This window comes from Nycticebus coucang, chromosome 15, assembly GCF_027406575.1.
Source record: "Nycticebus coucang isolate mNycCou1 chromosome 15, mNycCou1.pri, whole genome shotgun sequence".
Taxonomy (NCBI): domain Eukaryota; kingdom Metazoa; phylum Chordata; class Mammalia; order Primates; family Lorisidae; genus Nycticebus; species Nycticebus coucang.
This window is the reverse complement of record NC_069794.1, coordinates 75,357,327-75,372,338: the sequence shown is the minus strand read 5'-3', so window position 1 is coordinate 75,372,338 and position 15,012 is coordinate 75,357,327. Positions and strand designations below refer to the sequence as shown.

At 37.4% G+C, this 15,012-nt stretch overlaps 1 protein-coding gene across 1 annotated transcript in view; it reads left to right on the top strand.

Annotated features, from left to right (window-relative positions):
• The window catches only part of LOC128566487 (phosphatidylinositol 3,4,5-trisphosphate 3-phosphatase TPTE2-like), a 92,024-nt gene that overhangs the window by 32,987 nt on the left and 44,025 nt on the right, over positions 1-15,012 (top strand). Inside the window, exons 10-12 of the mRNA XM_053563331.1 lie at positions 10,490-10,550; positions 11,385-11,466; positions 11,570-11,658. Coding sequence (XP_053419306.1) covers positions 10,490-10,550; positions 11,385-11,466; positions 11,570-11,658 — 232 coding nt within the window. The remainder of the gene's footprint in view (positions 1-10,489; positions 10,551-11,384; positions 11,467-11,569; positions 11,659-15,012) is intronic.

Here is a 15,012-nt window from a genome sequence, read left to right as displayed (position 1 = left end):
TATTTATTTCTAAGTGAATGCACACTATTTAGTTTAAGGTGTTTTTTGTTTTAGCCAGAATCTTGTTCTGTTGACCAGGTTTGAGGGTACTGAGGTTGTTATAGCTCACTGCAACCTCAAACTCCTGAGCTCAGGTGATTATCTTGCATAAGCACTGAAGGCCAGACTGCCTGGCACCCACTTCTGCCTTTGATCCCATACATTAACCAGCAAAGTTGCCACTTGCCACACATACTTCTGCGGATCTGAAGACCAGCCTACCTGGTTCTCACTTAGCCAGTGACGCTACCCCCATGACTAGTGGAGACACCACACTCAGTATATGACCCCAGCCTGAAATCCAGCTGACATGGTATCTGTGGCCCTCAGCTAAGCCACACCACTGCCTCCATGAACATCCACAGTTTAGGACACTGATACTTATAGAAACTGATAATGTTAATTACAACTGAAGAAATCACATGAACACTGTACGCACCTACAGCCAAGGCAAAGGCACCCTACCCATATAGGACAAAACTGAAGGCAAAAAAATCCTCATCTATGAAAACTAATTGATAAAATTGGAGGAGGCAACTGTTTCACCAGATGTGCGAAATTAATGGGGATACAGGGAACATGAAATGCAATGAAATATTACACCTCCAAAGAAACACAATACTTCCCCTATAATAGATTCATAGTAACAAACTAAATTGCCTGAGAAGGAATTTTTAAAAGTGACTTTAAGGAAACTCACTGACATACAGGAGAATACAGATAGATAATATATTACAAAATTAGGGAAACAATTCATGATCTGAATAACAAATTCAACAAAGATATAGATATTATTGAAAAAGAACCAAACAAATGTTGGCACTGAATAATTCAAGGAATTAAATAAAAAAAACAAAATTAACATCAAGAGCTTCAAAATCAGCTATACCAAGCAGCAGGAAGAAGTTCAAAACATCAAGACATGTCTTTAAAATAACCTAGGTATCACAAAAACAGAAAAGAATAAGAAAGAATGAAGAAAGCCAATGGGAATTATGGTACACTATTAGTCAAACAAATATTTGCCTTTGGGGGAATTCAGAAGGACAAGAAATGAGAAAAGAGATAGAAAATTCTCTCCAATAAAATAATAACCAAAATATCCCAAGTCTTGGGAGACATATTGACATCCAGATTCAGGAAGCACAAAGTTTCCCAAATAGATGCAACCCCACAAGTTCCTTTCTGAGGCACACAATAGTCAAATAGTCAAAATCAAAGACAAAGATTTCTAAAAAAAAAAAAAAAGCAAGACAAAAGCTTCAAGTTGGGCGGCACCTGTGGCTCAGTGAGTACGGTGCCGGCCCCATATGCCGAAGGTGGCGGGTTCAAACCCAGCCCCAGTCAAACTGCAGCAAAAAAATAGCCGGTTGTTGTGGCAGGCGCCTGTAGTCCCAGCTGCTCGGGAGGCTGAGGCAAGAGAATCGCGTAAGCCCAAGAGTTAGAGGTTGCTGTGAGCCATGTGACGCCACGGCACTCTACCAAGGGCGGTACAGTGAGACTCTGTCTCTACAAAAAAAAAAGAAAAAAGAAAAAAAAAAGCGTCAAGTCATATATAAGGGAATATCTATTGGACCAACAGTAGATGAATCACAGGAAACCTTACAGGCCAGGAGAAAATAGAATAATGCAAAGTACTGACAGAAAAAAACATCTAGCCATAATCCAGAAAATACTATTTCCAGGAAAGCCATCCTTCAGTAATGAAGAAAGAAAGTATTTTCCAGAGAAGGAAAAACTGAGGGAACTTATCACCATTGGACTATTTAATGGTGTCCTACATCTGGAAACAAAAGAATGATTACCATCATGAAAACATGTAAAAGTATAAAACTCACTGAGCAGATATACAAATGAGAAAAAGAAAGGAATCAAACTTTATCACTACAGAAACCCACTAAACTGCAAAGATAAATGATAGTAATTGAAGAAAGAAATAAAGGATATACAATACAACCACAAAGCCACGGAATGACAGGAGTAAGTCTTTACCTATCAGTAATAACTGTTTTTTTTTTTTTATTGTTGGGGATTCATTGAGGGTACAATAAGCCAGGTTACACTGAGTGCAATTGTTAGGTAAAGTCCCTCTTGCAATCATGTCTTGCCTCCATAAAGTGTGACACACACCAAGGCCCCACCCCCCATCCCTCTTTCTGCTTCCCCCCCATAAACTTAATTGTTATTAATTGTCCTCACATCAAAATTGAGTACATAGGATTCATGCTTCTCCATTCTCGTGATGCTTTACTAAGAATAATGTCTTCCACTTCCATCCAGGTTAATACGAAGGATGTAAAGTCTCCATTTTTTTTTAATGGCTGAATAGTATTCCATGGTATACATATACCACAGCTTGTTAATCCATTCCTGGGTTGGTGGGCATTTAGGCTGTTTCCACATTTTGGCGATTGTAAATTGAGCTGCAATAAACAGTCTAGTACAAGTGTCCTTAAGATAAAAGGATTTTTTTCCTTCTGGGTAGATCCCCAGTAATGGGATTGCAGGATCAAATGGGAGGTCTAGCTTGAGTGCTTTGAGGTTTCTCCATACTTCCTTCCAGAAAGGTTGTACTAGTTTGCAGTCCCACCAGCAGTGTAAAAGTGTACCCTTCTCTCCACATCCACGCCAGCATCTGCAGTTTTGAGATTTTGTGATGTGGGCCATTCTCACTGGGGTTAGATGATATCTCAGGGTTGTTTTGATTTGCATTTCTCTAATATATAGAGATGATGAACATTTTTTCATGTGTTTGTTAGCCATTCGTCTGTCATCTTTAGAGAAAGTTCTATTCATGTCTCTTGCCCATTTATATATGGGATTGTTGGCTTTTTTCATGTGGATTAATTTGAGTTCTCTATAGATCCTAGTTATCAAGCTTTTGTCTGATTGAAAATATGCAAATATCCTTTCCCATTGTGTAGGTTGTCTCTTTGCTTTGGTTATTGTCTCCTTAGCTGTACAGAAGCTTTTCAGTTTAATGAAGTCCCATTTGTTTATTTTTGTTGTTGTTGCAATTGCCATGGCAGTCTTCTTCATAAAGTTTTCCCCAGGCCAATATCTTCCAGTATTTTTCCTATGCTTTCTTTGAGGACTTTTATTGTTTCACACCTTAAATTTAAGTCATTTATCCATCTTGGATCAATTTTTGTGAGTGGGGAAAGATGTGGGTCCAGTTTCAGTCTTTTACATGTAGACATCCAGTTCTCCCAACACCATTTGTTGAATAGGGAGTCTTTCCCCCAAGGTATGTTCTTGTTTGGTTTATCGAAGATTAGGTGGTTATAAGATGTTAGTTTCATTTCTTGGTATTCAATTCGATTCTAAGTGTCTATGTCTCTGTTTTTGTGCCTGTACCATGCTGTCTTGACCACAATGGCTGTGTAGTACAGACTAAAATCTGGTATGCTGATGCCTCCAGCTTTATTTTTATTCCTATGAACTGCCTTAGCTAACCGGTTTTTTCCGGTTCCATACAAAACGCAGAATCATTTTTTCCAAATCTTGAAAGTGCAATGTTGGTATTTTGATAGGAATGGCATTGAATAGGTAGATTGCTTTGGGAAGTATAGACATTTTAACAATGATGATTCTTCCCATCCATGAGCATGGTATGCTCTTCCATTTGTTAATATCCTCTGCTATTTCCTTTCTGAGGATTTCATAGTTTTCTTTATAGAGGTCCTTCACCTCCTTCGTTAGGTATATTCCTAGGTATTTAATTTTCTTTGAAACTATGGTTAAGGGAGTTGTGTCCTTAATTAGCTTCTCATCTTGACTGTTATTTGTGTATACAAAGGCTACTGACTTGCGGACATTGATTTTATATCCTGAAACATTACTGTATTTTTTGATGACTTCCAGGAGTCTTGTGGTTGAGTCTTTGGGGTTCTCTAAGTATAAGATCATGTTGTCAGCAAAGAGGGAGAGTTTGACCTCCTCTGCTCCCATTTGGATTCCCTTTATTTCCTTGTCTTGCCTATTTGTATTGGCTAGAACTTCCAGCACTATGTTGAATAGTAAAGGAGTAATCACTTTTAATGGAAGCAGACTAAATTCCCAATTAGAAGATCTAGGCTTGGCTGAAAGTATTTTTTTCAATGACCCAACTATATGTTGCCTACAAGAAACTCATCTGATATGTAAAGACAAACATAGATGGAAAAAGATATTCCAAGCAAACATGAAGCAAAAGTAAGCAGTAGCAGCCATACTTACATAAGATAAAATAGATTCTAAGTCAAAAACTGTAAAACGTGACAAAGAAGGTTATTGTATAACGTTAAGGGGAAAACTTAGCAAGAAAATATACTAATTGTGAATACTGGGTGGTGCCTGTGGCTCAAAGGAGTAGGGCACTGGCCCCATATGTTGGAGGTGGCAGGTTCAAACCCAGCCCCAGCCAAAACTGAAAAAAGTAAATAAATAAAATAAAATAAAATAATTGTGAATACTATGTATATATGGCTCCAACACTAGAGTAGCCAGATATATAATAAAACAAACATTATTAGATGAAGAGGAAAGAGATATTTCATTCAAGAGTAGTTGAGGCTTTTAACACTCATTCTCAGCATTGGGAAGATGATCTAGGCAGAAAATCAACAGAGACACAACAGATTTATTTACAGTGTAGACCAAATGGACCTAACAGACATACAGAACATTTCATCCAATAGCTACAGAGTGCATGTTCTTCTCATCAGCATACGGAACATTCTCCAAGATAAACCATGTGTTAGGTAATAAGACAAGTATCAACAATTTTTTACAAATTTGATTCATATCAGTTATCTTTCCTGACCATGATGAAATAAAACCACATGTAGAAATAATAATGAAAGGAACTTTGGAAGTTATACAGATACATGAAAATTAAGCAATATGCTCCTGAATAACCAATAGGTGAATGAAGAAATGAAGAAAGAAATTTAAAAACTCAAATTAATCAACAAAAAAGAGCAAAAAATCACATTTATAAGTGGACAAGAGGCTTGAAAAGAAATTTCTCTAAAGAAGACAGGAAAATAGCCAAAAAACAAATGAAAAAATTGCTCCTCATCCCTAATCATCAGAGAAATGCAAATCAAAACCACTCTGAGATGTTACCTAACCCCAGTGAGAATAGCCCTGATCACAAAATCCCAAAGCTGGGTGGTGCCCATGGCTCAGTGGGTAAGGCACCAGCCCCATATACCGAGGGTAACGGATTCAAACCCAGCCCCAGCCGAACTGCAACAAAAAAAATTGCTGGGCATTGTCGCAGGCACCTGTAGTCCCAGCTACTTGGGAGGCTGAGGTAAGAGAATTGCCTAAACCCAGAAGTTGGAGGTTGTTGTGAGCTGTGTGGTGCCATGGCACTCTACTGAGGGCAATAAAATGAGACTCTGTCTCTACAAAAAAACAAACAAACAAAAAAATCCCAAAGCTGCAGATGCTAGCATAGATATGGAGAGAAGTGAACACTTTAACACTGCCGGTGGGATCACAAACTAATACAACCTCTATGGAAAGAAGTATGGGCAATCCTCAAAGAGCTTAAAAGTAGACCTTCTATTTGATCCCACAATACCATTACTAAGTATCTACCCAGAAGAAAAAATATCATTTCCTACAAGGACATTTGCACCAGAGTGTTACTGCAGTTCAATTCACAGTTGCTAAGACATAGAAGAAACCCATGTGCCCATCAACCCGTGAATGGATTAATAAACTGAGCTATACATATACCATGAAATATTATCCAGCCATAAAAAGATAGTTACTCTAAATCTTTTGTATTAACCTTGATAGAGTTGGAGCACATCCTTCTTAGTAAAGTATCACAAGAATAGAAAAGCAAGTATCCAGTGTACTAACTCCTAATATTAAACCAAAAGAAAAATAACTACACACCCATACAAGAGAAAAACACAAGTATATTCATGTGTGGGGAAGGAGGGAAGAGGAAAAGGGGAAAGGAGAGGAGAGCGGGGATGGGTAAGATCTCACCTAATGTGCAAAATGTGAGGGACTACAGCATACCCCCTGGATAAAGGGTTTAATTACAACTTGAACTTTTCCCTGGAAATGCTAACAATGGACCCTAATTATTTGCACCCTCATATTAATCTGAAACAAACAAACGAAAAATAAATAAAAATAGAAACTCATGGGCGGCGCCTGTGGCTCAGTGGGTAGGGCGCCGGCCCCATATGCCGAGGGTGGCGGGTTCAAACCCAGCCCCGGCCAAAGTGCAGCAAAGAAAATAGCTGGACGTTGTGGTGGGCGCCTGTAGTCCCAGCTGCTCGGGAGGCTGAGGCAGGAGAATCACCTAAACCCAAGAGTTAGAGGTTGCTGTGAGCCGTGTGACGCCACAGCACTCTAACCGAGGGCAGTACAGTGAGACTCTGTCTCTAAAAAAAAAAAAAAAAAATAGAAACTCATGATGCCGTGGAATGCAGCAAAAGCTGTACTAAGAGGTGTTTTTTTTTTTTTTTTTTTTTGTAGAGACTGAGTCTCACTTTATGGCCCTCGGTAGAGTGCCATGGCATCACACAGCTCACAGCAACCTCCAACTCCTGGGCTTAGGCGATTCTCTTGCCTCAGTCTCCCGAGTAGCTGGGACTACAGGCGCCTGCCACAACGCCCAGCTATTTTTTGGTTGCAGTTCAGCTGGGGCCGGGTTTGAACCCGCCACCCTCGGTATATGGGGCCAGCGCCTTACCGACTGAGCTACAGGCGCCGCCCCTAAGAGGTGTTTATAGCACTAAACACCTACACCAAAAAAGTAGAAAAATTAAATAAACAACCTTACAATGCACTTCGTGGAACTAGAAAACAAGAACAAACAAAACTAAAATTAATGGAGAAAAGAAATAGGAAAGATTAGAGCAAAAATAAGTGAAATTGAGATTAAAACAATACAAAAGATGAACAAAATGAAAAATTTGTTTCTTGAAAAGTTAAACAACATAGATAAACCAATGTTTAGACTAAGAAGGAAAAAAAAGATAAGACCCAAATCAATAAAATCAGAAATGAAAAATGAGGTCTTTCAGCTGATAATACAGAAATATAAAGGATCAGGCCAGGCACAGTGGCTCATGCCTATAATCCCAGCACTCTGGGAGGCCAAAGTAGGTGGATTGCCTGAGATCACGGGTTCAAGACCAGCCTGAGCAAGAGCGAGACCCTGTCTCTAAAAATAGCCAGGCACTGTGGCAGGTGCCTGTAGTCCCAGCTACTCAGGAGGCTGATGACAAGAGAATCACTTTAGCCCAGGATTTTGAGGTTGCTATTAACTATGATGCAATGGCACTCTACCAAGGGTAATAAAGTGAGACTATCTCTCTCTCTCTCTATATATATATATATATACACATATATGTACTCTATATATATATATTTAGAGTACATATGTGTATGTTTATCCACATATATACACATATACATACACACACATATATAAAGAATTATTAAAGACTATTATAAACAACTACAGGAAAACAAATTGGACAACCTAGAGGAAATGGATAAATTTCCTACCAAGACTGAACCAAGCAAAAAGAGAATATCTGAACAGGCCAATAATGAGTAACAAGATTGAATCAGTAATAAAATCTTTTATAAGCAAAGAGGAGCCCAGGACTAGATGGCTTCACCACTAAATTCTGCCAAACTTTTAAAGAAGAACTAACACTGATTCTTTTCAAACTAACCGCCCCCCCCAAAAAAAAAAAGTCAAAGGGCAGGTAATTCTTCCAAACTCAAATCTACAAGTTTACCATTAATCTGATTCCACAACCAATGAAAAACACAACAAAAAAAGAGAGACTAGAGGTCAGTATCACTGATGAACATGGATGCAGTAATTCTCAATAAAATACTAAGAAACCAAATCCAACAGCACATCAAAAAGCATGATTAAATGTTATTTATCCCAAGGATGCAAGGGTGATATGATATATTCAAATCAATAAATGTGATACACTGCATCATCAGAATGAAGGACAAACACCACATGATCACCTCCATAGATGCAGAAATGGCACTAGGTAAAATTCAGTATCCATTCATGATAAAAGCCATCAACAAATTAGGTATAGAAGGAACATACTTTGATTGATACAGTAAAAGCCTTATATGCAAACCCACCAGTAGCATCACACTGAATGGAGAAAAGCTGAAAGCTTTTCATCTAAGAACTGGAACAAGACAGGACGGGCACTTCCTCCAATTTTTTTTTTTTTTCAATGTAGTACTGAAAGTTCTACCAGAGAAATCAGGCAACAGAAATAAATAAAGAACATCCAAGTTGGAGGTAAAATAGTCTCTGTTTGCAGATGATATAATCCTCTGCATAGTAAAACCTGAAGATGCCACCAAAACAAAACAAATGATCAACTTAAAATGTTTACGCACATCTAAGGATGCAATCAACAAAGCAAAGAGACAAACTTCAGAATAGGAGAAGATATCTGCAGCATGTTACAACTCCCAGAAATCACTAACAAGCAGAATCTCAAATCATTAATTTATCAGATACTTTTTCTGCATCTATGAAGAATATCAAAATGTTTTTCTCCGGCTACCCTGGCTGTGTTTCAAGGCTATGGCAAAAGGCAAAGTCTAGAATAGAATCTCACAGGTGTTTTTGCAACCTCTGCTTTGTGTCATCCCATTGAACAATTCAACTCACATGCTGGAGCTCAAAATGAGAGAGGGAAAAATAAGGTGAAGAGCAAGGGCTTGGGTGTAGGGAAAAGTGAAGAACTGAAACTATTGATGGAATCATTCTCCCTTATTCTCAGGAAGGGACATATTTCTATTCATGAAACGACTTTACAAACTATAACTAATATACAGAGACTCAGGAGTTGAGCAGCTGTATAAAAATCCATTTGCAATTTGACTGAGGTCCATTAGATGGATCATTCTACTTCAGGGCAGCCATCCCCAAATTTCCAGAATCCATCTTTTATGAGTTAAGCATTTTTTGATTGCTAATATTGGTTTTTAGTAGACTGAGATGTCAGTTAATGACAGCTTATCTAAATTGAGCGAATTTTCTTTGGTTAGGTTTTGTGGTGACAATTATCAATTTAGCAACAACACTTGATACTAGATGGGATGTTTTGTTAAAAGCCAAAAAATGTCATGTGTACGTAAATCAAAATGAAGACATTTGTCTTGGCTTCTGGGGTGAGGGAGTACTACTTAAGTTGTTGCTAATGAGTTATTTTGTTTCTTATACTATCCATAGTTCTTATTTAGTTAACTTTACTGACAATTATTTTCCCCTTTTGGTCAATTGTTGAGGCATTTTATAAACAGAAATTTCAAATTTTTAGGAAGTCAAATCCAAACCTATTGTCTGTATCTTGATTCAACACTTCTTCCTCATCTAAAAGCTTCAGTCACGTTCACTTAACTTTCTTAGAGATATTTATAGTTCTAATACTTGATTTTTAAATACATATGAATGCTGTGTAAGAGATTCCATGAATTTTTGAATTGTATAAGACTTTTTATCCTTTCCCCACTCCACATGCTATGTACAGGCAGTGTTCATCTTTTTTACTTTCCTCGTGATAGGGATAACCACTTTAACAAATTGATCACTTTAATACCTTAAATTTTTCTCAATAGTAAGCCAGTAATCATTGCTGTGATGGTACTATACTAATCAGTTTTTAAATTTTGTAAGTCACTTTTGTGGTTGTACTGAGGTATATATGTATGTGTGCGTATTTCATATGGATAAATTTTCTGAAAATATTGTTGGATGAGTATGGCGATACTTACTGTATTTTAAATAATAATCACTATTTCTCATTTTGAAGAGATATAAAGAGATATATCTTTGCATATATGTTCTTTGCACAGATATATGTGTATACATATACAGAGACAGGTATACATTCATTTTAGAAAATGAGAAAACACAGATGAGCCAAAAGACTCTCCATATTGTTAACACTTATCTAAAATTTGATGTTTATCTTTTTCTATCATGCATACACGCACACATAATCATACCAATATTTTTTGCATTTATGTATTTGCATAATGTTTAGATATACCGTAATATCCAGATTGTTACATAAAAGACATATCTGTGCAGACTTAGATTTAAGTAAGAACCATATCTTACTGTGAATTAATAATTCCAAACAAATTTACTTAAATTTGCTAGTTGACCACCCAATTTCCTTCTCTGGTAACGTTAAAACAGTGCATCTTGAGAGTACAGGCTAATCTAAGTAGCCAAGCACACTTTGTGGTCTGAAAAACACTGTGGGTTAGGTATGACTTGGAAATAACATAACTTCATAGTCCTTGAATCTCCTCTAGAAGATGCCAATGAGAGACAAATGAGTAGAAAGTAATAATCATTTTAGATTATTCCTAGGAAATGTCTTCTGTTGGTGCCATGTGGATATGTAAGATATGCATCCATCTTTTTTAGGAAGTTGTGCGGTTCCTGGACATGAAGCATCCAAATCACTATCAAGTCTACAATCTGTGTAGTATGTACCTGACTTGATGTTTTGCCACTGTAGATAGAAAACAGGTTGCTGCCTGTAAGAAGATATTATTTTTCCATTGCTTTTAATCATAAGTATTTGGTGCTGTTGGCAAGTGAGTTCAAATATTCCCATCTTGCACAAGCCCCATTTAGAAGGAAGAGTTGGCCCAATAGCACCAAGTACCCTATGAGGGAGGGAGGCCTTGTGGGACCAAAGAGTCTGAAGGGGAGGTGAACCATTTTAGGGAAGATCTACTCTAGTGATATTAGGCTTAGGAAAATCTTGCTGTTGTTCCCGTCAGATTTCTTTATGAGGACATAGAGAATTTAACAAATGTGTACCCTAACCCAGTAGAAGTGGACTGTGATGAGAGACTCTGGATGGCAGAAAAATACGAAAAAACAAAAAGCCCAGTAGAAAACAGATTGCCTCCTAGTTTACCACTCTGTCTCTCATGATTTTTTCCCTCTACCTGTATATTATTACTACATAGACATTTTCAGGGTGGTGGGGGTGGGGCAGCAATTTTGGTCAGCTATCCTGGCTTCTTTCCTTGGTTTCTAATTACCTGTGGAGTGAGTAGTATGCTGGAAAATTAAAAGTAAGTCCTATTAAGAAAACAAGTTGGACTTAGGTAACCTGAGACAAACTACTACTATTCTTATGTTTTTGAGGTCTTTGTATTTGTTTTAGAGCAGCAGAAACCACTCAGAAATTTCCTTTCAAGGTAGATAAGAAATTTCTAATAAAAAAATTTTAAGTATTCGTAACTTCTTCATTTACTATTTTATTAGGTATGGAGATACAACATAACATATGTATTATTTATTTTAGGTGAACGAGGTTATAACCCTAAACACTTCCATCATAGGGTTTGTAGACTCATGATCGACGACCATAATGTCCCCACTCTGCGGTAAGTGCTAAGTCAAATTGACTATCAGAAGAGGGCTAAATACACTGGGCTTGACTTTGTGGAAATATTTTAACTTACCTAAAAATCTTCTATTTGAAATCAGTGAGATGTTGGTGTTCTCCCAGGAAGTTGAGAAGTGGTTGGCCCAAGATGAAGAAAATGTTATCGTGCTCCATAGTAAAAAAGGCAAAGGTAATATTTTTTTTCATCTCTGTCTTTCTAAAGACATTAAAGAGCTATATTAAAGTACAAAAATGAGGAACATATTACTATTAATAAGTGTTAATAGTTTTAGCATTTGAAAATATTAGTGTCATTATGAAAGGAAGGGAAAGAGAAAGGAAAGGAAAGAGAGAGAAGGGACGGGAGGAGGAAAGGAGGAAGAAAAGAACAGTGTGAGGAAGGGAAGATGGTAGAAAAGGATAAAAGGAACCAAAGAAAGTTTAGCATATTTTCTCTTGTTGATCAACTATTTGGGTTTCCTATTTATTGATTTTCAAGTTCATATCACTAAAAATACAAATTGTATTTAAGTGTCAATGCAGATTATTTTAGTTAAGGTTCTTTGATTTTTCATTAATAAAATTGTATGTATTTATAGCATACAACATGGTGTGTTGATGCATGTATACATTGTGGAATGGCTAAGAAAGCTAATTTACATACACTGATTATTTTTTTGTGGTGAAAACATTTAAAGCAAATTTTTTCTTAAAAGTTTTCAAGTATATAATACATCAACTATGGTTACCCTATCGTACCATCAATTTACGGAATATATATGCTTCTTGTCTAGCTGAAAATTTGTATCCTTTAACCAATATCTCCATAATTCTCCATTTTACCCCCAGCTACTAGTAATCACCATTCTTTTTTGTGCTTCTATAAATTAGGTTTTTTAGATTCCACACACAAGTGAGAGCATGCAGCATTTGTCTTTCTGTGCCTAGCTTAGTTCACTCAGCATAATGTCCTTCAGGTTGATCTGTGTTGTCTCAAATGACAGAATTTCCTCCCCTAAGATTGAATAATATTTTCTTGTATATATGCACCTCATTTTCTTCATCCATTCACCCATTGATGGACACTTAGGCTGATTCCATATCTAGCTATGGTGACTAATTCTGCAGTGAACATGGGAGTGCAGATGTCTCTTCAACATGCTGATTTCATTTCCTTTGGATATATACCCAGAAGTGGAATTTCTGAATTGTATAGTTGCAGGCAGAACGGAGACCAAAGACTCCATTTTTGGCAAGGGAAAACACCCCCAGAAAAAGGCAAAAAAAGAGAAATAAGCTGAGCAAGGAGGAATAAAAACAGGTCTGCTAAACCAGCTGCTAAATTCTGAGCAATTTCCTGCTTTTCCTAGAAGCCTGGCCTATAGGGGGATACAGCTTGCAAACACTCCTCCTGAATCTGTGAACACTCTAAAGAAACGATGGCCACAGAGGAAGCTGCATGCAAGTCCTGGCAAGAAACATTCACCAGGCCATCTTCTGCCCAGTCAGTAGCCAAACCAAATACACATTGTAGGGATTTGATCTCTGCCAGGCAGAGATCAAGGGAACAGCTTGAGCCCTGAAATATGGGTAGGAGAGCTTATATTCCTTGTCACAGAGGAAGATGCCTCTGGGTGAAGAACAAAAAAATTCTCCTGTCCCATGGATTCTTCAGAGGAGACAGATGCCACTGGTGGCGTTTTACTTCACAGTGAACTAGTAGGGATTACCCCCCACCCCCCAAGGAATCTGTGTGTGTGACCACAGACAGGAGGCTGCCCCCACACAAAGGCTCAGGTTTCGGATGTCTCAAGTCTGCTCAGACCCTTAAAGTTAATGTTTGTAGAAACAATAGGAGCTGATGTATTTATTCAGAGAAAATGCTGCTGTTTTTGTTCTCTTCCTCAGTTTACCTTCTGGGCTAATGAGGAAATAGCCTTCTATAAAAGCTGAGAGAAGCAAACACTGAAGACCATTTGCTGCAACCCCACTAACAGGCGATCCCCCCGCCGTGTCTCCCACCTTTAAAAATTCTATTTTGTATGGCCTGTCTTTGTCTCTTGCTGCAAACATCCACTTATGTACAACTTGCAATAATGAGTGGAGGCTATTACAGACAATAGAAAAATATACCTATTCTGACTTACATACAAATTCAACTTAAGAGCAAACCTACAAGACCTATCTTGTAAATAACCTGGGGACTGACTGCATAAGTGTTCCTTTTTCTCTGCATCTATTGTTTTTTGGACTTTTCAATAAAAGCCATTCTAACTGGCATAAGGTGATAACACATTTTGATTTGCATTTGCATTTCCCTGATGATTACTGATTGAACATTGGACATTTTCCATATGTTTATTTGCCACATGTCTATCTTCTTTTGAAAAGCTTCTATTCATGTCTTCATGCACTTTTTAAAGGGATTGTTTTTTTCCTTGCTGATTAGCTTGAATTTTTTGTAGATCCTGGTTATTAGCCCTTGATTTGATGTATAGATTCCAAATACTTTTTCCCATTCTGTAGGTGGTCTACTTGTTTGGTTGATTATTTCCTTGGCTGTGCAGAGGCTTTTCTTTTCTCTCCCACCCACCCCTGCCCCCAGTGGTAAGAATTACATTTGACAGAAAGGAGTACAGAAGGAGTGAAAAGTACCAGAGCTTCTGGCAAAGGGGAAGACCCAAGTCAGAAGTCTTCCATGCAGAAACTTTTTAATTTAATGAAGTCTCATTGGATTGCTTTTGTTGTTGCTGTGATTGCCTTTGGGGCCTTCTTCATAAATTCTTTGCCTAGGCTAATATTTAGAAGAGTATTTCCAATATTTTCTTCTAGAATTCTTGTGGTTTCATGCCTCACATTTTATTTATCCTGAATTAATCTTTGTGAGTGGTGAGAGATATGGATCCTGTTTCATTATTCTGCAGTGGCTATCCAATTTTCCCAGAACCATTTATTGAATAGAGTTTCTTTTCCCCAGCTGCCTTGTTATCTGCCCTGTTAAAGATGTTGCAGTATGTAAATGGTTTCACATCTTGGTTCTCTGTTCTGTTCCACTGGTCTATGTCTCTGTTTTGTACTAATTCCATGGTGTTTTGGTTAGACCCTTAAAGTTAATGTTTGTAGAACAGTTTGAAACCTGGTCATGTGATGCCTCCAGATTTGGTCTTTTTGCATAAGATTGCTTTGGCTCTTCGGGCTCTTTTGGGCTCTTTTGGGCTCTTTTCTATTTCCAAAATCACAATGTTGACATTTTGATGGGAATTGCAGTGAATTTGTAAATTATTTGGGGTAGTGTGGACATTTTCACAATTTTGATTCTACCAATTCTTGAGCATGATATGTTTTTCCATTTGTTTGTGTGATATCCAATTGTTTTCTTTGGTGTTTTAGAATTGTCTTTGTAGAGAACTTCATTTCCTTGGTTAAGTAGATTCTTAGGTATTTTATTTCCTTTGTGACTATGATGAATAGTATTGAGTCTTTGATTTGATTCTCAGCATGACTGTTATTGGTGTATAGAAGTACTAATGATTTATATATACTA